Genomic DNA, 22,635 nt, shown 5'->3' on the forward strand with positions numbered 1-22,635 from the left:
GTTTTGAGCATAAAATCTACACTAAAATGGCAAATAGTCTGATCTTTTCCTCCAGCGAATAAGGTCATTCGTTTTTAGAGTACTGCATTAGGAGGGATGGTGTTGTTTCTAGATTCCACTCTCTCCATCTACTTGTTTAGTCATCTGCCTGGTATATTTCATGTACAACTGTGTAACGGCTCCATTGTTTTTGTATGTCTATGTCTGAATATGTACAAAGATCTGTGTCTCCCACAGGTTCTGATTGGTTTTGAGGATGCCTTTCATCATCTCTCAGTTCTACTCATGGCTAGTGGTATCCACTGCATCAGTAATGCCTAGGTGGATCTCCATTCCCACAAATCGTTCTCATAGCAACTTAGTATTCACATTGGCAATAGGGAAACCTAGTCTACAGAAGCTGTTGTACCTACTGTACATCCCAGGTTGTACCAATACTTACTGTGTAAATATTTCCTGGACTTTCTCAAAATGTAACAGTGACTGTAGATTCACCATTGCCCATCTTACAGGGAAAGTCTCACAATAATTCTGTTGAATCCTACCTTGGTAACAGGGCAAAGTTCTTCTTTCCTATTTCTACTTTATGCAGGACAACTAAGCTCCATACTCTGTTTATAGAAACATACAACTCTCTGGAACTGATGAATGGTCCGTAGGTGATAAGTCAGGGGGATATTGCACTTTACCTTCCTTGGGGAGAAAATTATGAAGTGGAGATTGGTGTCCAGAGGCTTTTTAGGAAGTACTCTTGAGGTCAACACCTGTGTAAGTGGAAGAAGCAGGATTGGGCAGGGATGAAGGCAAACCATGAGGCAGTTGAAACTGACACTATAGTATACTACAATTTATTTTGAAATGGGACTGACCCTTCAGAGCTGTCTGAGTTAGAATGATGTTAAGTTTTATAATCTTGTGTTGAGCAGTCATTGTGTGTGGAGCATGCCAGGAAGAGCATTTGACCATGTGGGAAGGGGTTGTCTTCAGATGAGGCAATTTGCAAAGGAGCCTGACAGATGAGAGTTGTCTGCTGGAAATGCTTCCAGCAGACAGGATAATGAGTCCTTTCCAGGAGGGGAATCTTAGTGAACATCAGAGCGTCCACCACAGAGATGCAGGGTAGGGCCACGTTCAAGAGAAGATTGTTCTGAAAAGTTCTCCCTCTCTTTCCCTTGGTCTTTTATGATATAACTTATTCTTTCACTGCCCACTTTGACTCTTTGCCTTCTACCCATTCCTGCTTCCTTCCCGCCCCATCCACTTTTGTTGGTCCCAAGAGTATTCCCTATTATGTCTTTCCTCTCTTGTCTTTCTCTTAGCAGAGTAACTTCTAGAAACTTTGTTAAGTATCACTGTAGGCTGGTAAAAATAAAATGGTCCTGGGAAGATAAGAGGAAAGGAAATATACAGAGAACAACTACGCCAATACTTTGAGAATCATGATGCTTATCATTTTTATCTCTACCTTTTCCTCCACATTCTAAAACAACTTTAATTTGTCCTATGCATCACTGATTAAATTTTCTGCAGTTTGAATTCTGCGTTTTATTGTTTCTCATGAACATTGTAGTTTTGCAATTGCATTTTTTCTTTGAGATTTTTATTATTAAATAGTATTAATCTCTTCACTTAAGCTTTTGTTTCTTCATATTTGCTTATTGTTAAGCTTTTGTTTCTTCATAGTTGCTTATTGTTATTTTTACAATATATGCATTTTAAAAAATTTTGTAAGGGCTTCTAGGAAAATATGTACTCCCTGCCTGAGACCTCATTAGATGTACTTATGAAAAATCCGTAATTCTGGGATGCAGTGCATCACTGTCATTCCTTTTACTCTCTACATATTATGAATTGGAAACTCAGAAGCAATATAAGGAGGAAAGAGCTGATAACAGTGGGAACACTAAAGCTCTGAGGTAGGTGGTAACCAGTTATTCTTGGTTAGTGTAGTCTCTGTGGCCTGGAGTTCAAAGAAGTCAGGAAATGGGTCTTACCCCCAGTATTAGTTTGTTCTCACACTGCTAATAAAGACATACTCAAGACTCAATAATTTATAAAGGACCTTTAATGGACTCACAGTTCCACATGACTGGAGAGGCCTCACAATTATGGCAGAAGATGAAGGAGGAGCAAAGGCATGTCTTACATGGTAGTGGGCAAGAGAGCATGTGTAGGGGAACTGCCCCTTATAAAACCATCAGATCTTGTGAGACTTACTCATTATCATGAGAACTGCATTGGAAAAAACCCACCTCCATGATTCAATACCTCCCACCAGGTCCCTCCAATAGACATGTGGGGATTATAGGAGCTACAATTCAAGATAAGATTTGGGTGGGGACACAGCCAAACCATAGCACCCCCTCTGTTGTTCTTCCTGTTATTTAGGTTCATGGCATGAAATGTGTATCCTGTGGTCTACTCCAAATTGATTCCTTCATTAGTGAAATTGTACCTATATTTTAGAAACATTTTAATCTTTAGTTTCTTTCTTTCTGTCAGTCTTGGCCCTTTATGGTGTTTACATGTGCGTTTGAAGAAGACATAATTCACTCAACCAGTCTCTGCCAGTTTAACTCAGAAGTCTCTTTCCTCCATCTTTGTTTAAATTTGCTATAAAAATATATGTGCTCATGGAAAAAAATAAAAATAAAAATAAACACCTCAGTGAGTACACAAGGATGTAGAAAAACAAATAAAATTCTCCTGACTCCTTCTGAATCTTGCATTCCTACTTCCTAGAGGTAACCGCTATTGACAGTTTTTTATATACCCTTTGAAAAATTTTCTATGCGTATCCAAACATATGTATCTTATTCTTACACAAATGGAATTTTACACTGCAATCTGTTCAGTAGCTTGCTCTTTTTACTTTATAATCTATCTTAAACATTTATTTTTCATACTAGCCAAAATCCATTGCACTAAAAAAATTGGTTACATGTTTTTCATTGCATAGATTCCCCTTAGTATTTGATACTATTGACATTTCTTCATGAGCACTGGTTTACTGTGGTGTTTATAGTTCTCTTACATTTTTTCTATCTTTCTGGGATTCATATTTCTTGTTTAGTATTTAATTCTGTCTAGTTCTTCTTTCCCGAATGTTTATATACTTTCGCAGACTTCTGTCACCTATAATTTGTATTATTTTCCTCTCCTTTACTATCTTCACAATCTTGGTTCTCTTGAGATATGGGAAGTAGCCACTGAAAAGTAAAAAGGGGCCGGGCGCGGTGGCTCAAGCCTGTAATCCCAGCACTTTGGGAGGCCGAGACGGGTGGATCACGAGGTCAGGAGATCAAGACCATCCTGGCGAACACGGTGAAACCCCGTCTCTACTAAAAAATACAAAAAACTAGCCGGGCGAGATGGCGGGCGCCTGTAGTCCCAGCTACTCGGGAGGCTGAGGCAGGAGAATGGCGTGAACCCGGGAGGCGGAGCTTGCAGTGAGCTGAGATCTGGCCACTGCACTCCAGCCTGGGCGGCAGAGCGAGACTCCGTCTCAAAAAAAAAAAAAAAAAAAAAAAAGAAAAGTAAAAAGGATATAGATTTTATAGCGAGCTAGACCTTAATCCAAATCTTCACTCTATTATTTAATGCCATGTGACTTTAGGAAAATTAATTTATCTCACATTTGGGTTCTTAGTTGCAAAATGGCGATAATAAGGCTTAATCTAAACAAAGGCTCTGAGCATTGCATGAAATAATATTTGTGAAGAAACTAACCAATTTACAGACATTTAGAAAGTGTTTGATACAACAACTGTAATTTAGAAACATTTTAATGAAATAGCAGGCTGCTACCTCAACTTAATATCTATATCATAGGATAAAAACTAAACGCTTTAAATTTTTGAAGTTCAACACCTTTTCTACACCATAGGATAAAAAAATAAAGGTTTTAAATTTTGTAAAAATAGGAAGACTTTGTATTTTTATTTTCCTGAGAGAGCCTATATGTAGTGCCATTTCTCAAACTATTGCTCTGCACTGCTATTCAGCAGAACACAAATAATTGTTCTGAATTTTAAAGAAAAAAAGGGATTCCGGGTTCACATGGATTTGGGAAAACCTTGATTGAACTAAGTAGGCTCTTTTTATGCAGGATTATTTTTAGATACTTTAATGTATCTCAAATAGAAGAAATATTCTGAATTTATTCCTCTGTGAAACTTCCCCATCACCTTTTTATCCGAGAACATTTATTACTATCTTCTATAACCATTGGCTGGAATTTTCCACCTGTAGTCACCCTTTTCCCCCTCTTACTGGTTGTAGATTTCTTTGAGAAATGAAGAGCATATGGTATGAAGAGCTGCCTTACATATACAGTAGATAAGGTGGAGGGCAATATAAACATAAAATATAGTTGATTCTCATGATTCACAGTAGCCAATCCTTATCATTCACAATCCCCCACTTGTGAATTTCCCTACTCACTAAGGTGTATTTGCAACCTCCAAAGTCGATACTCCTGGTGTTTTCATGGTCATTCAGGGACATACAGAAAGTGTTGGAGAATTTGATTCACCTGATTTGTACATTTACAGCCGAGGTTGAACAAGTCAACACATTGACTTTTTGTTTCAGCTCTCATGTTGTGAACAAATGTTCTTTTTACAGTCCATTTATTATCACTTTTTAAAATTTTTGTGCTTTCTGTTGGTGAGTTTACTGTTTAAATTTGCCCCCAAGTATAGTGCTGAAATATGGTGTTCCTAAGCACAAGAAGGCTGTGATGTACCCTAAGGAGAAAATATGTATATTAGATAAACTTTATTCAGGTGTGAGTCATAGTGCTTATTAAACATGAGAAATGTATTTGAATGATTCTAAGTTTTTGCTAATATGCACATGTCTGCAAATGACCACAAAAGTTCTCAATATTGATTTTGGAGTTACAAAATTGGGTGAGTAAACGAATGTGCAAATAAGGAATCCAAGAATAGAGGAACCAACTGTATATAAAATCAGTAGCACCTTGGAAAAATTACTGTACATATAAATAAGTATGTAAAGATGTTCATGGCAGTATTATTTGTAAGAGTAAATAGCCATTGTCAGATAAATCTTGCAAATAGTATAAAGGCAAACAATGGAATCCCCACAGCAATGAAAATAATACATTGAGTCTGAGAGCAGTGGCTCATGTCTGTTATCCCAGCATTTTGGGACGCCAAGCCTGGTGAATCATTTGAGGTCAGGAGTTTGAGACCAGCCTGGCCAACATGGCAAAACCCCGTCTTTACTAAAAACACAGAAATTAGCCGGGCATGGTAATGCACACCTATAGTCCCAGCTACTTGGGAGACTGAGGCAGAAGAATAGTTTGAACCTGGGAGGCGGACGTTGCAGTGAGCTGAGATCATACCACTGCACTCCAGCCTGGGTGACAGAGTGAGACCCTGTCTCAAAAAAAAAAAAAAAAAATACATTGAATCTACATATGAAAATATGGGTAACCTCAACGGTGTGCATTGAAGGAAAAATTAAGGAGACATAATGCATTTTAGAGTGAATAATAGGATGGGAAGAGTTTTGAAAAGGGAGATTGAAATGGGCTGATAAAGGGGACAAAAAGAATAAATTATAATAAAAGACCATTTGTTGTCCAGTAGAAACAATGCTGCTGACAGAAGGACCAATTCAAACTATACACTTGAGATCCAAGAAAAAAAAGTAAGAAAAAATCATTAACATTCTTATGAATTACCAGTAATGAAAAACAATGTACTATGAGAAAGAAGTATAAAATACCTAGGAATAGATTCAGCAAGAAACAAGTGGAACTGATTAATAAATAAAGATAAAAACAAAATCTTAAAGGTGAAGGTAAAAGAAAACTGAAACCTGCATATAAAATACCAAGTTCCTGGATAGAAAAACTACATTTTCATATGAATTATGCCCTTTACTGCTACCTTTAGATACTTTTGTTAGCTGGAAGGTGCCATTACTAATTTAACATCAGCAAAATATACTATGAGTTGGATATCCAGTGATGATGAACGACGGCTGACATCTCAGGACTGTCGGTTGTCCCTACAACTGTAATCTAATGTCATTCACACTTTTTTTCCTCCTTTGAATGGAGCTGTTTCTTATAAATATTAAGTCTGTGGCCTTTGTTTACATAATTGTGTGATCATTTAGCTTTCTTTAAAGATTGGATTTTCAACGGTTAAAATTTTTCAGTAAATTTAATGGTTGTATTCTTTTCCCATTTTCCCCATAAAGAACCCAAATGGAATTTGTATTCAGAACTGATTTTTGTGGAGTAATTCTTTCTAGGTGCAACTTATAATTCTAGTGACAAAAAAGACACCCTTAAAAGTGATTATGGACATAAACATTATTCTGCTAATGACAACATTCAAACTTTGGCTTTGGTTAATCTGGAAAATGCACTGTTTCTGTCATTGGATGTAGACTGAGTCCCAGAAGACCATTGTGTTGCACACACTTCAAGACACAGTGTTGGAGGAGGACAGGCGTTTCACCATTCAGCTGATATCAATTGATGAGGCAGAAATATCTCCAGTAAAAGGTAAGAGAAATTCACATTTTTGGAAATTAAAAAGTAAGTTCTCAGAAAAAAAGTAATAAAATAACCTATAGTTACAAAAATGGGCAGTGTTAGGTTTTATAATTCCTAAAACATAAAGATACCATTTTCCACATGTATTAAAGGTTAAGAATGTTTTAAATTAAAATTACAATACCCAATCTTGGTAAGATCATAGGTCAAAGATTTCATACTGCTTAGTTGTGTAATTTTTTTTTTTAATGAAGATGTTTATTGTAGCAGTGTTTATAAAATGTAAAATAAAATATGTCAGCTTCCTAAGTGGTCCAATAGTAGGAGACTAGTTAAATGTGTTAGAATACCATGCAGCCATTCAACATGACGTAACAGGAAAAACTGTTAATTACATTAAAAAATAAGAACACATAACTACATGGATAACAGTCACATTAAGAAAACAGATTTTACGACAACATGCTAAATGTAATCTGTTTTGTCATGTGCATGTCTTACATGAGGTTGGAATTATTGATTTGAAATGTTAATAGTGGTTTTTGATTACCTGTATTTTTAAAGCATATTTACAATTATCACACATTATCTTTGTAATAAAACATTATTTTTAAACATTTCATATTATGTTTAGCATTATAGCCTATGTACATCTATTTTCATCTGAAAGTAGTTACTCAGATATTTTGACATTTCAGAAACAGGCATTTTAATTCTCATTTGCCTCCAGTTGATATGATGATTTGTTTCTTGGATCCATAGAGAAAAAATTAATGATTCTAAAATGGTTTTATTGTGCTATAAACAATAATAACCAACCATAAAAAACTGGTTCAGAAACTTTTAGCATGAAAATTTGGTGATTGTTACATTTCTTTTTTGCCATCAAGAACTCCATTCTATGCAAGGGTCTGTGGCTAAAAGCAGATTTCATGTCCAAGGAAATTTTTAGAATTGTAGAGTATCTATCACTATATATACTTAGGGTAGTTATTCTTTCTGCATTTTTGTTTAGGATATTTTCCAACAAGGGAATCATATCATTGCACCATATTCTTTTATAAGTCTTTAGTTAGCTTTAGTTAACTCTTTCATAGGTCTTTAGTTATCCATATCATGTTAAAATGACAGATGTCACATCGGCTAATTAAACATAGAAGAATATATCATTGGATCAGGATAAATCATTTACCATATTAAAACATATTTTTTGAGGCAAGATCTTGCTCTGTCACTCAGGCTGGAGTTCAGTGGTGTGATCACAGATTCCTGCAGCCTTGAATTCCCAGGCTCAAACAAACCTCCCACCTCAGCCTCCTGAGTAGCTAGGACTACAGGCATGTGCCACTATGCCCAGCTAATTTATTTTTATATTTGCAGGGATGGAGTCTCCCTATGTTGCCCAGGTTGGTTTTGAACTCCTGGGCTCATGGGATCCTCCCACCTCAGCCTCCCAAAGTGTTGGGATTACAGGTATGATCCACTGCACCTAATTCTTAATATATTTCTGTCTGACTGTGACACTTGCTGTGACAAGCCACTGTTGATTCCATTAACCCATTGTCAAGCCAAATGAGAGTATAATGATCTAGCTCTTTGTGTCATGAACCCCTAATGTGTGTTTCTGGAAACAATTTTCTTTAAGTTTCTGCTAAGTTATATGGATACTCAAATACTTGATACAGTTTTTTATTTCATCTTAGTAGAAATATTTGACACAGGTTTATAAATGCTTACAGTCAAATGATAGAGTCAGAAAATTAAAAATGAAAAAGTGCCCCCAAGAAGTCTTGCTTTTGCCACATAGCCAGTTGACATAGCTGTGTAGCCAATTGCAGTGAGCTGCAAAATGGTTACTATAGAAGCAAATTAATGCCAATGGTAGAGGAGCCCTTGCTTTTCATGAGAGTGATAGGGAAATTACTGCCAATTTTCTTTCTGCCCCTTTCATTAAAATGTAATCTTGGGCAAGTGATTTGCATCCATGTCTTCAAGACCTCATTGTGCTTCAGTGTCATCACAGGTAAAATGAGGATTTTAATATCTAACTTACATGAGAGTCATGAGAATGAACTAGATTCCTGTGTGTAAAGTGCTTAGAAAGTTGCCAGGCATATACTAAGTGCTTGTGTGCATCTGCTACAAAGCGGTCTATATCATCTTGAATTTAGGTAGTGCATCAATAATTATTCGGGGTGATAAGCAAGCATCAGGAGAAGTTGGGATAGCTCCGTCATCTAGGCACATCCTCATCGGGGAACCCTCAGCAAAATATAATGGTACTGCTATTATCAGGTAAGGACTTCATGATTTTTCTTTGCCTATGTGGAGGTTACAAAGTTTTATTTAAATAATTAGTCTTAAATCCATCATTCTCAATACATACATAGTCTTCAAGCATTAACATCCTATATACTGTTAACATGCTGTGGAGAGGAGAACAAATTTTGGGCAGAAATTGAAATAATATCCTGACCTATCTTGATGTTAGATCATGAGAAGGTTTCTGACTCTTGAGTGATTTGCACAAATTACACCAAGGAAAACACATGGAGTTCAGATCAGAAAATCTATGCTTTCACCTCTGTTCTGTGACTAAACATGTGATATAAAGGAGTTACTTCATCTCTGCAAGCTTGTGTGTCTTAGCTACAAAATCATTCCTTAGAAAATCATAAGGGCCAAACATTTTGCTTCCAAGTGTTCTAAAATCGGTCTGTATTAGTCTGTTCTCACACTGCTATAAAGAGCTGCTTGAGACTGAATAATTTACGAAGAAAAGAGGTTTAATTGGTTCAAGGTTCTGCAGGCTGTACAGAAAGCATGACTGGTGAGGCCTCAGGAAACTTACAATCATGGCAGAAGGCAAAAGGAGAGCTGGCACGTCCTACCTGGCTGGAGCAGGAGGAAGGGGTGGAGGGGTGCTACCTACTTTTCAACAACCAGATCTCGTGAGAACTTGATCACGAACACAGGAAGGAGGAATTCCGTCCCCATGATTCAGTCACCTCCCACCAGGCCCCACCTCCAACATTTGAGGTCACACTTCAGCATAAGATTTATATAGGGACACAGAGCCAAACTGTATCAGGGCCTATCATATAACTAAATTAGTATGATCATAGGCTAGTTTGTTTCTCGTAAATTTTCTTATAAGGGATGGGAAGCAACTATCAATGGCATAGCTGAGTTTGACTTTATACTTTATCCTCATGGTAGTTATCCAGAAGTAAGGCTATCCCTTCCCATCAGCATGCCCTTATGTGAAGGGTCTTCCAGTCTTTAGATAACTTAAGACTTTTCATATTTTGTACCTTTCGTGTTAAGTGAAAAGCCTATAAATATTAATACTTCTTTTTATTTCTTTAAACCTTCTGCTTTTAGTGATAAATTTTTGCCTGTATTCCTGTCAAGATAGATTTACACTAGCTTAATACTTTGGATGTTACTGTCTTGGAACTTTAAGACTTTCTTTGGTTTATAGTTGGCAGATGAGGTTATTTAAAAGAGAACTGTTACTGAAATGGATGAAAATTGATTATTGTTAAAAGAGAAAATGTTTAAGAAAAGTACCTTCAACTGAAATGTATTGGATATACATTTGTTTATTGTTGTAGCCTTGTTCGTGGCCCAGGAATTCTGGGGGCGGTCACAGTGTTCTGGAGGATATTCCCTCCTTCCATGGGGGAATTTGCTGAAACATCAGGAAAACTGACAATGCGAGATGGACAGTCTGCAGTCATTGTAGTAATACAGGTATCAATATTAACTGGTTTCTGTTATGCCCTTTACTCTGTGTGCTGGTGTGTGTGCAGGTGTGAGCATGTGTGTGTGTGTGTGTGGGTGGGGGGGGGGTTAGAAGTAGGGAATGGGGAGGAGGTAAATATTCCAGCATTTATGGTTGTTGGCATGCACATGTGTGTGTGTGTGTGGATGACAATGGGGACTGGAGAGAAGGTTAATATGACAGCATTTGTTGTTGTGGAGGCGCCTGTGTGTGGGGTTAAAAGTGGGAATGGGGAGGAGATTAATATTCCAAAATCTGTTATTATTTAGAGGTTAGGAGTTTTTCTTGAAATTTCACAGATTCTACTGTCGATGACTCTTTGTCTTTCTCTAGGCTTTGAACGATGACATTCCCGAGGAAAAAAGCTTCTATGAGTTTCAGCTCACTGCCATCAGTGAGGGAGTTCTGAGTGAATCCAGCAGCACTGCCAACATCACGATGGTGGCCAGTGACTCTCCCTATGGCCGATTTGCCTTTTCACATGAGCAACTTCGAGTGTCAGAAGCACAGAGGGTATAGTATGAAATGCTTAAGATTTTAATATCATTTTTATTTTTACATATTAAAATGCTTTCTTGTTTCTATTCCAAACTTTTCACAAACTGATTAATTTGCTCCAAACATCATTATTTTAGCATATAATGTATATAATTTTATAACCTTATATGTAATTTTAACACAATCCTGGTAAATAGAACCTTTAGTTAGAGATAGTATTGTCTGGTAGATTAAACATCCAAATCAAATAAGAAAATGCTTTTTGCATAGGTTAACATCACAATTATCCGTTCCGGTGGAGCTTTTGGCCGCGTGCGACTCTGGTACGAGTCGATGAGCGGGACAGCGGAAGCAGGCTTGGATTTTGTTCCTGCTGCTGGAGAACTCCTCTTTGAAGCAGGGGAGATGAGGAAAAGTCTGCAAGTTGAAATCCTTGATGATGACCATCCTGAAGGCCCAGAGGAATTTTCTCTAACAATTACAAAGGTGGAACTCCAGGGAAGGTAAAGTAGAAAGGAAATTAGGAAAAAGAAAGCAAAAAGCAGAGAGAGAGAAAGTTCTATGGTGTAGAGATTGATACTGAGGTCTAAAGCAGTCCTTTCCCTACTGTTTCCCAGATGTGTGTTACATTAGAACAGGTCATAGAAGGGAAATTACGGCAATGACTGCTTTTTTTTCTTTAATTTTCTCAAATATAACTTCCCTCTGAAAGTTGAAAGTATGTGTTTCTATTGTGTGGACTCATTCTGGGTGGCCAGGAAGTTGAATATGATATGGGCTTCTAATTGGTGAAGAAACAGCCTAACAGCTCTCTAAATCAGAGGTCAACTGGTGTGGCTGAATTTGCTGCTTTTGATTTCCATGCTTGTGAAAGGGCTAGAGGGAGGGATTTCTTTCCTTGGTGCATCTGAAGGCTGGATTGTTTTCTCTGTGGGTGAATGACATAGATGCCCCATAGTTTTAAAGTGGGGAAAATTTTGAGTGAAAGCTAGTTGGTCATTAATGTGCACCATGTTTTCAAGGAAGATCATGAATTAACCATAATGAGTCTCTTTTATTCCCTGATTTAGTGGGGCAGATTTGCTGAGGTGGAAAAACATCTTTAGCATGTTTAAATACTCACAGGTTCTGCAGCGCACAGGTTGAGAGAGACCTACCAGCACCTCTGCCCGGATAGCAGATAGGTGGGCCCTTCAACTAGAATAATGCCTGCGTTTAGAAGAATCACAAAGACATTTTTCTTGTGCATGAAAATATTTTTGCATTTGTAATGTGACTATCATGCTTTAAAAACTTTTTTAAACTAAAATATGTCACTCAGTGACTTAAGTGTATATCATCCCATCTGGGAAAAAAATATATTGTGGGCTCACATACCCTTCAAATTTTAAATTTCCCAAAAATGCTTCTGTGCCTGGCAATGAGAGTGAATTTGTATTCCTAGTAAATATAGTAAAAAGTTTGAGCTGATCACTGACTATTTTAATTAAATAAATGCAATTTGGTAAAAGCTCATTTAGTGTGAGATCATATTTGTGTTATTAACCAGCTAGAGCTTGAGGATTTTGTCTTCTTTGCTACTGTTTTTTTAAAAAGCAATTTCTATGTAAGTTTAATTCTGGGGGAACAAGTTTTGCCTTCTAGATAAATTTCTAGGTTTTCTTTGATCTCAAAAGGTAAGTAGTACAACTAGCTAATCTACAGCCCATCTCAGACTACTGATCACAGTTACTCATCGTTTAATAGTCCAAACCTCAATTTTCTGATTTTGCCTTATATTTGATTCACCAACTAAACCTTTCAACACTAGGTAGCGTATAAATACCAGAATAGAATTTGGGAATTGAATGAAGGACTAAAATGGTTTATTGCCATTTTTTAGCATCAGGAATTAAAGTCATATTGGCTTCGTATAGGCACCTGGAAGTTGAGTGCAGTATTGAAATGGGAATCAATAGTATAATCTCAAAAAAAAAAAAAACTTCTTTTGCAGAAGTATCATTACAGAAGTAAACTACCATCTATATAAAGATAGAGTTGTAATTGGTAATATGACCTTGGTAATTCATGCTATGAAATTGAAATGACTTTTACTTTCTTATATTTTCTTTCTCCTTCCTCCTTCCTATGCCTTTGGAAGAGGGTATGATTTTACCATCCAAGAAAATGGACTTCAGATAGATCAACCTCCTGAAATAGAAAACATCTCCATTGTTCGAATCATGATAATGAAAAATGATAACGCAGAAGGCATCATTGAATTTGACCCAAAGTATACTGCCTTCGAAGGTAGGTTCAGTTAGCTGGCTTGTAAGTAAGTTTACCACCACTTTCCAAATTACATTGGTTTGAATTTCAATGTGTACATTTTTTTTAGTTTGCTGTGGGTGTGTGTGTGTTTACACATATGCACTTTTATACTTATTTACTTATTTGAAGTACATTTTCAGTTACCTTTGGGTGGTCTTGAACCTTGCTGTGCATGGCAATGTTAGGAACAAGGCTATCTAGAAAAACTGTATTTAACATTAGGATTATTAAAATGTTTCTGTTTCAAACATTTTAATGAAAGCCTTTGTAATTTGTGCATATTTAATTTCGTATATGACTAGAAATCAGTGAATATTCACTTCCTAATTAATAATCATCTTTGAAATGAACATTTTACTGGCCTAGAGATGCAGGTAGTATCTGAATCCTTGATCTTGCTTTCTCGAAACAGTCCCCAATAGCAGCTTGCCTGATGTTCCCAATTCTTCTCCTCTTGTAGAAGCAGAATACAGAATATATGGTTATATTCCTTCCCAGGTAGGAAGAGATGGCTGCCTTTCTAGGAAATGATTTTATTAAAATACAGAATACGAATATGACTTTAAAAATAAATATCTTATTGCTGCAATTAACCTGATTGGCTTCATTGCCTCTACCAAAATTCTTTGGTTATCTAGCCATTTTTAAAGTTCATAAAAAATTGCCTTAGAGGCCGGGCACGGTGGCTCAAGCCTGTAATCCCAGCACTTTGGGAGGCCGAGACGGGCGGATCACGAGGTCATAAGATCGAGACCATCCTGGCTAACACGGTGAAACCCCGTCTCTACTAAAAAATACAAAAAACTAGCTGGGCGAGGTGGTGGGTGCCTGAAGTCCCAGCTACTTGGGAGGCTGAGGCAGGAGAATGGCATAAACCCAGGAGACGGAGCTTGCAGTGAGCTGAGATCTGGCCACTGCACTCCAGCCTGGGCGACAGAGCGAGACTCTGTCTCAAAAAAAAAAAAAAAAAAAATTACCTTAGGCATTGGTTTATAATGACTTTATGGGTAAGTCATGGAATGCATCACTATTTGTGAACTTCAGTCTCTACCTGGTAAAAATCTTATTACATTTTTGCATCAAGAAATAAATGAGACTTAGAATTTTTTCAGTTCATTGTTTTCTGTTAGATTCATTGTCTTTGGGGAATTTTGGTCAGTGCATATTTATATTTATAATGTACATTGGGTATTGTTTAGTCATAGCTCATATGAACCCTATTAAATTATATTTTAATATGCAGAATTTAGCATAGTTTAAGAAACATATTTTTGAAAATAATGTTTAAGTTGAAATCAAACACTGAAGATGCATTTTCAGATTCACAAGTAGATTTCATGGGAAGTGAAAATGTAATCAAATTGTACTTATATCTAGACTTTTAAAAAATTCATATGATATACATATCATAAACCTCATTTATTTATATTACCATGTTTATATTTCAATTGAATGTGTGGAAGCAATCCAGAGTGGTTTCCTGTGAGCACAACCAACTTAAATGTTTCCTTGTGTCCATCTAACATTGTCTTAGAAAGCAAGGATCATTTATTGGTATGTAGTACACAGAGGGAGAATGCCAATGCTACCGATTAAATAGGTTATTTAAATGCTAATTGTACTGCTCACTGTAACTTCCAACATCTCATAAACTATGTTCCTCCTAAAAAATAAGTCAGGAGGTTTTTCACTAATCCCCTTTGAAAATGATAAAAAGAACTATGAAAACATAGAGTGCTTACTTTGTGCCATTATATTTAATTGCCAGGTTTAATTTGGCTGAATCTTATAAGTTAGTTGCTCTGTCTGGCTTACCAGTTAATTCCAAGTTCCCATTACAGTGGAGGAAGATGTTGGGCTGATCATGATTCCAGTGGTGAGGCTACATGGAACTTATGGCTATGTGACAGCTGATTTCATCTCTCAGAGCTCCTCTGCCAGTCCTGGAGGTGTTGATTACATTTTGCATGACAGTACAGTCACCTTTCAGCATGGGCAAAATTTAAGTTTTATAAATATCTCCATCATTGATGACAATGAAAGGTTGGTATATAGAAAATAATGTGGGCATACATCAGACATAAGTATTGTGTTCTAACCCTTACATATGTTCTGCACTGACAATAGAACTTTAGATAATATGTGTCCATTGAGAAACAACAGGTGAAATACTTTTGGGGTATAGGGGTAGGGAAAGGGGCTAGGAGACAATGTGGTTGCATATGTCACTTCATTTCAAATAAAGGAAATAATATTTTCTGTTTCTCTAGACTTAAAAAAATCTAATCAGAATGTGGAAACATCCTTTAATTCACTTGCTTTATGCATTAAGCAATTAAAAAGAGGGCAAGAAAGTCCCTACGACTGCCCTAGGTCATATAATATTGATGTTAATCATTCATTCTTTTAGCTAAGCACCCACTTCTTACCACTTGATGTGTGACTACTGTGCCTTGAATATGTATGACCAATTTGGAAAATGACTGGTTATTGGGATTTTACAAGCACTTTAATATGTTTAGACTCACAGAATTGCTCCTTCTTGCCATGCAGTGAATTTGAGGAGCCCATTGAAATTCTACTCACTGGAGCTACTGGAGGAGCGGTCCTTGGGCGCCACCTAGTGAGCAGAATTATAATAGCCAAGAGTGACTCTCCCTTTGGCGTTGTAAGGTTTCTCAATCAAAGCAAAATTTCTGTTCCTAATCCCAATTCCACAATGATTTTATCACTGGTTCTGGAGCGGACTGGAGGACTCTTGGGAGAGATTCAGGTAGATTTATTTTACCCATGACTTTAAATATAATTTTTGATAGACTGAGTATGGTGTGTTTTTTCATTCCCCAAGTATATTTATTTCTTTATTCACAATCAATCAATATTTATTAATTACCTTGTATGTGTACAGCAGCTTTTGAGCCAGATGAAGTACATAAAAATGTATGAGGCATACATCTGTCCTCAGGGAACCTTGAGGGCTTGTTAGAAATGAAGTAAATGATTCTGATAAAATTCAGTAATTCAACAAGTATTCGTTGAATGCTTTCTGTGTGTCACACCCTGTTCTAGGTACTGAGAATATACTGGGGAACTAGACAGACCTCCTCTCCATTCCTACAGAGTTTTCATTTTATTAAGCAGAGCTGAGCAATAAACAACTAAAAATAAATTGATCTGATAACAGTAAGGGCTCTGCTTGTAAAACTGGGAGACACAATTGCGAATGCTGTGCTGGATGGTGAGGATGTGATAATTCAGCTGAAAGATGCGTTATGAGAAAGAGGTTAGAAGAGTGAGCATTTGAGCAGAAGGAATAATAGCTTCTGCAGAGGCATAAGCTGGCATGTTTCAGGCATGGAGGGGTTCATGTGGTTGGGACCTGGAGGTAAGGGGATAATAGCACAGGATAAATCAGAGAGCCCAACAGATGTTCGATCACACAGAACTTCCTAAGCCGGGTTAAAGATTTCATTGCTTAGCGAAATAAAAGTGGACACAAACAAATGGAAGAACATTCAGTGCTCATGGATAGGAAGAATCAATATAGTGAAAATGGCCATATTGCCCAAGGTAATTTATAGAGTCAATGCCATCCCATCAAGCTGCCAATGACTTTCTTCACAGAATTGGAAAAAAGTACTTTAAACTTCATATGGAACCAAAAAAGAGCCCACATTGCCAAGACAATCCTAAGCAAAAAGAACAAAGTTGGAGGCATCATGCTACCTGACTTCAAACTATACTATAAAGCTCCCATAACCAAAACAGCATGGTACTGGTACCAAAACAGAGATATAGACCAATGGAACAGAACAGAGCCCTCAGAAATAACACCCCGCATCTACAACCATCTGATCTTTGACAAACCTGACAAAAACAAGCAATGGGGAAAGGATTACCTATTTAATCAATGGTGTTGGGAAAACTGGCTAGCCATATGTAGAAAGCTGAAACTGGATCCCTTCCTTACACCTTATATAAAAATTAATTCAAGATGGATTAAAGACTTAAATGTTAGACCTAAAACCATAAAGACCCTAGAAGATAACCTAGAATACCATTCAGAACATAGGCATGGGCAAGGACTTCATGACTAAAGCACAACACCAAAAGCAATGGCAACAAAAGCCAAAATTAACAAATGTGATCTAATTAAACTAAAGAGCTTCTGCACAGCAAAAGAAACTACCATCAGAGTGAACAGGCAACCTACAGAATGGGAGAAAATTTTTACAATCTACCCATCTGACAAAAGGCTAATATCCAGAAACTATAAAGAACTCAAACAAATTTACAAGAAAAAAAAAAAAAAACACCATCAAAAAGTGGGCAAAGGATATGAACAGACACTTCTCAAGAGAAGATATTTATCCGGCCAACAGACACATGAAAAAATGCCATCATCACTGATTATCAGAGAAATGCAAATCGAAACGCGATGAAATACCATCTCACTCCATTTAGAATGAGGATCATTGAAAAGTCAGGAAACAACAGTTGCCGGAGAGGATGTGGAGAAATAGAAACACTTTTACACTGTTGGTAGGAGTGTAAATGAGTTCAACCATTGTGGAAGACAGTGTGGCGATTCCTCGAGGATCTAGAACTAGAAATACCATTTGACCCAGCAATCCCATTACTGGGTATATACCCAAAGGATTATAAATCATGCTACTATAAAGACACACACACACGTGTGTTTATTGTGGCACTATTCACAATAGCAAAGACTTGGAACCAACCCAAATGTCCATCAGTGATAGACTGGATTAAGAAAATGTGGCACATATCCACCATGGAATACTATGCAACCATAAAAAATGATGAGTTCATGTCCTTTGCAGGGACATGAATGAAGCTGGAAACCATCATTCTCAGCAAGCTAACACAGGGACAAGAAACCAAGCACCACATTTTCTCACTTATAGGTGGGAATTGAGCAATGAGAGCACTTGGACACAGGGCAGGGAACATCACACACTGGGGCCTGTTGGGGGGTGGGGAACTGAGGGAGAGATAGCATTAGGAGAAATACCTAATGTAAATGACGAGTTGATGGGTGCAGCAAACCAGCATGGCACACGTATACCTATGTATCAAACCTGCACATTGTGCACATGTGCCCTAGAACTTAAAGTATAATAATTAAAAAAAACATTTCATTCGAAGTGGAAATAGGATGCCATTAGAAAATCGTAAGCCAGAGAACAATGTCACCAGATTGTCTTTTAAAGCAGCTATTTAAGTCTACTGCAAGGAAAACGGATTCAAGAAGTTGGTGGGGCAGCATAGGAGCAGGAAGGATGGCTAGGAGGCTATTTATTTCCCTCTACCGTCCAAGTCAAAGCTGACAGTGGCTCCGACAAGGTGGTGAAAATAAAGATGGCGAGAAGTTGGTATACATTGATATTTGGAAGAAACATTCACTAGGTTGGAAGTAGAGGCTGAGGAAAACACAGGAATCAAGGATAACTCCTTGAATTTAAGTTTGAGCAGCTAGATAATTTGTAGGGTTGTTTACTAAGATGCAGAAGCTCAAGGAGAAATTAAAAGTTCTGTTTTCTTCTGTTCTTCTGAGATACTACTGGACATCCCAGGGGAGCGTGGTCACATAGGTAGGTCAGCGTGCGAGTGTGTGTTGTGGTTTGGAAGGTGTTGACACATGGAGAGGCGTTTGAACACGTGGGGCCTAAGGGGTATATCTGGAAACGGGAAGGATATGGCGCTGAGTCCTGAGCTTCCACCATGTGGAGATCAGAGGAAGGAGAGCCAGCAGAGAAGCTTGAGAAGTAAAGGAGGAGGAAAACTAGAAAGGCAGGTGGCACATTAAGTATCATGTAAGCCAAGAAGACAGGACGTGGTGTTTGAAGGAGGAAATAGTCAGCTGGCACGCTGCTGATGAAAGATCAAGTAAGAAGCAAAAACAAGTGCCCAACGTTCTTTGTAGACTGTGTGAGAGGCATACCATTTCAAATCATAGAAACATAGAAGTCTTCGTTTCTTATAACAATGTATGAAGATTTCTGTGTCTTTTACACTAGGAATGTAAGTATCTTTAACGTTTTTGCATGGTCTACAGCAGAGTTTTTGCATGGTTTTGTTGTCTTATTTATATAGGTTTTGATTGGCACAGCCTGTGCACACAGCAGGACAGTATTGTACTTACATGTTTTTAAAATGTTTATATTTCTCCAATATGTATTTTAATATAGATTATTACATGTTTTTTATCCTATGTGATGACAAATTACTGGTTATTAATACTTTTCTTCTGTTAGACAATTTTATTCATGAATATTATAGGTATGTAGTTTATGTTTGCAAATATATTTTTTTTTTTTTTTTTGAGATGGAGTTTCGCTCTTGTTGCCTAGGCTGGAGTGCAGTGGCATGATCTTGGCTCCCTGCCACCTCGGCCTTCTGGGTTCAAGCAGTTCTCCTGTTTCAGCCCCAAGTAGCTGGGATTACAGGCATCTGCCACCACATCCGACTAATTTTTATAATTTTAGTGGAGACACGGTTTCACCATGTTGACCAGGTTGGTCTCAAACTCCTGATCTCAGGTGATCCGCCCACCTCGGCCTCCCAAAGTGCTGGGATTACAGGCGTGAGCCACTGCACCCTGCCGCAGATATCATTCTTTTTAACAACAAAAAACAGTTTATGAAACAGCAATTTGATGGAATTATCCTAGAATAATTTTCCTGTATGTGTATATATTTTCTTAATACTAGATATCCTGAAATAATTCTTTGCTTAAAATTGATCTCTATTAAATACCAAAACCAAAAACATCCTATAGGTGAACTGGGAGATAGTAGGACCCAACTCTCAAGAAGCCTTACTGCCACAGAATGGAGACATTGCAGACCCAGTGAGCGGGCTCTTCTCTTTTAGAGAAGGAGAAAGCGGAGTGAGAACCATAATTCTGACAATCTATCCTCATGAAGAAATTGAAGTTGAAGAGACGTTCATTATTAAACTTCATCTTGTGAAAGGAGAAGCTAAATTAGACTCCAGAGCTAAAGATGTTACATTAACCGTATGTATGACTTTATTTTTCTCACAAAATGTGGATTTAATGGATTTATCAGAAAATACATTTACATTTGTTGAAACTCTACATACTTGTGATGAATTGGAAATTATAAAACCAAGTAAAATCATAATAATTCTGAAGGGTCAAACTTTTTGGTTTTCATGTCAGCTCATTACATAGCCTGATAATTGGTAATTTAAAAACATTTTAATATATGATAAGTACTTATTTTACAAGCTTGGAGAAAATTTGGTGTTTTTGGAATATTTGGCTGTTTTAGAGCAGAGGTATTTGTTATAGCATACCAGAGGTATTTGTTATAGCATACCAAACATTGGATATCTTTGTCTTCAGAGAATGTAAAAATTATTAACTAGTTGTATTCCAGCTGGTTTGAAGGAAAAATGGTACTTGTTCAGTTAAGGCAAAAAGTGCGGGGACCAAGACTACTGAAAATAATGCAGATGGATGACCCATTTTTTAAAGTTTATAAAATACTTGTATTTGGGATCTATATCATTCAGAGTTTTCCAGAGACCCAAAACCAATAGGACAGACATGCGTGCGCGCACACACACATACACACATACACACACACACACACACACACAGCGGGGTGGTGGGAGAGAGAGAGATTTGAAGGAATAAGCTCACATGATTGTGAGGGCTAGCAAGTCCAAAATCCATGAAATAGGCTGGCAGACAGGAAACTCAGGAAAGAGTTGAAGTTGCAATTTTGTGGAGCAGTTCAATAAGCTAAAAACTCAAGCAGGATTCCTAAGTTACAGTCTTGAGGCAGAATTCCTTTTATTCCAGGAAACCTCAGTTTTTGCTCTTAAGGCCTTCAGTTGTTTAGATGAGGCCCATTCACATTGTAAGTATTCATTGTATCTCCAAAATATCTTCACAGTGACATCTAGATGAGCGTTTGACCACACAACTGGGCACCATAGTCTTGGCAAACTGATACACAAAATTAGTCCTCACAGGACCTATTTGCTTCGCTCCATGTATATCATAGCTAGTAGGAGGAATTTAGCTAAAATTAACTGATTAAATGTAGTAAATATGAGATGAATAAAGCAAAATTCAGGCATCAGATTACTGTTCTCTTGGGATTCTACAAATGGGAGTTTTCTGGGTTCTTAATTCCCATCATCTTTGGGGAATAAGAACCTACTTGTTTTAGGTAACAGTCAATGTGATAAAGAAGTTTTCAAAAATCAGGTAGCTAGGTAGATTATATTCAAGTGTCATTTTTATGTTTCTTTAATTTCCTCAGCTTCTCCATTTGTTAATATGTTGGATACTATAATTTCATCCCTATTGTTTTATATATTATTTCCTCTGTTCTCTGTTTATATTTTTTAGATACAAAAGTTTGGTGACCCAAACGGAGTTGTTCAGTTTGCTCCTGAGACTTTGTCTAAGAAGACTTATTCGGAGCCTCTGGCTCTGGAAGGGCCCCTGCTCATTACCTTCTTTGTCAGAAGAGTCAAGGGCACCTTTGGAGAGATTACGGTATTATTTTTCATTTGATTTTTCAAAGTACTGTTTGCTTAACAAATGTGGTTAAGAGGGACAGAGAAACTGCATATTCTAGTTAATTAAAGTTTTTGATAAACTAAAATTACATGAGTCTTCAGAGAAACAGAGGCTTTGTTTAAACATCTTTGGGCTCTCTCAGCATCAACCACTAGCTGTCTTTCTAAATTAAATTGGTTACAGTTACTTCGAAAGATTTTCCTCACACTTAAAAAAGAACCAAATGATTTTACATTTTATTGTTTACTATAAAGTGAAGCCTTTCCTACTTAAGCCTCTCAATGATTTGTGTAAATTCTCCCGGGGCTTATTTCTCATTAGAATTTTTCCATTAGCAACTGTTTTTTAAGAAATTGTATTTGCATGTATATTTATATAGAATGTTTGGCCTTGTAAGTTTTCATGATTTTTGATTAACAGATCAAGGTAATTTGTTTGCTAGAAAAACATATTTTGTGAAATTTCTCTATACACTGACTTCTCTTTCTGTATTGGATATTAACTGGTACTTCTTCAGTTGAAACTTCGTAGTTTGGAGGCCAGCAATTCCTGAAAAATGATGATTGATTTTTGACATCTCCTACATAGTCCCTTTTTATTAAAAACAAACAAAAATTCTGATTTGAATTGTCAAATTATCTACTTTTTACCTTCAAATATTGTGTGTGACTAAAGCTATTTGTGGAACTGGAATTTTTAAGGTAGCTTGCTTCTCTGTGTCCCTTCAAATTGTGCTATTATTTTAAATAATGAGATTTTGTAATCTTGTCCTGCAAATAGTATTCAACAGCCTGAAAGAGTCAATATACGTCTCAAGCTAACATATACGTAGAGAGTTTGGTTTGAATATAGTGATGCACAATTACAATTTTTTTTTGTATATTATAGAGAAAAACATAATTTAAAGGAATTTGG

At 37.0% G+C, this 22,635-nt stretch overlaps 1 protein-coding gene across 4 annotated transcripts in view; it reads left to right on the forward strand.

Annotated features, from left to right (window-relative positions):
- ADGRV1 (adhesion G protein-coupled receptor V1) overlaps positions 1–22,635 on the forward strand; it is a 585,058-nt gene that overhangs the window by 192,441 nt on the left and 369,982 nt on the right. For all 4 annotated transcript variants that reach the window (XM_031666293.1, XM_031666294.1, XM_031666295.1 and 1 more), the window contains 10 exons: positions 6,433–6,550; positions 8,713–8,836; positions 10,159–10,297; positions 10,662–10,841; positions 11,097–11,329; positions 12,967–13,115; positions 14,978–15,179; positions 15,690–15,909; positions 19,939–20,178; positions 21,547–21,696. In XM_031666293.1, coding sequence (XP_031522153.1) covers positions 6,433–6,550; positions 8,713–8,836; positions 10,159–10,297; positions 10,662–10,841; positions 11,097–11,329; positions 12,967–13,115; positions 14,978–15,179; positions 15,690–15,909; positions 19,939–20,178; positions 21,547–21,696 — 1,755 coding nt within the window. The remainder of the gene's footprint in view (positions 1–6,432; positions 6,551–8,712; positions 8,837–10,158; positions 10,298–10,661; positions 10,842–11,096; positions 11,330–12,966; positions 13,116–14,977; positions 15,180–15,689; positions 15,910–19,938; positions 20,179–21,546; positions 21,697–22,635) is intronic.

Source organism: Papio anubis, chromosome 5 (genome assembly GCF_008728515.1).
Source record: "Papio anubis isolate 15944 chromosome 5, Panubis1.0, whole genome shotgun sequence".
NCBI lineage: Eukaryota > Metazoa > Chordata > Mammalia > Primates > Cercopithecidae > Papio > Papio anubis.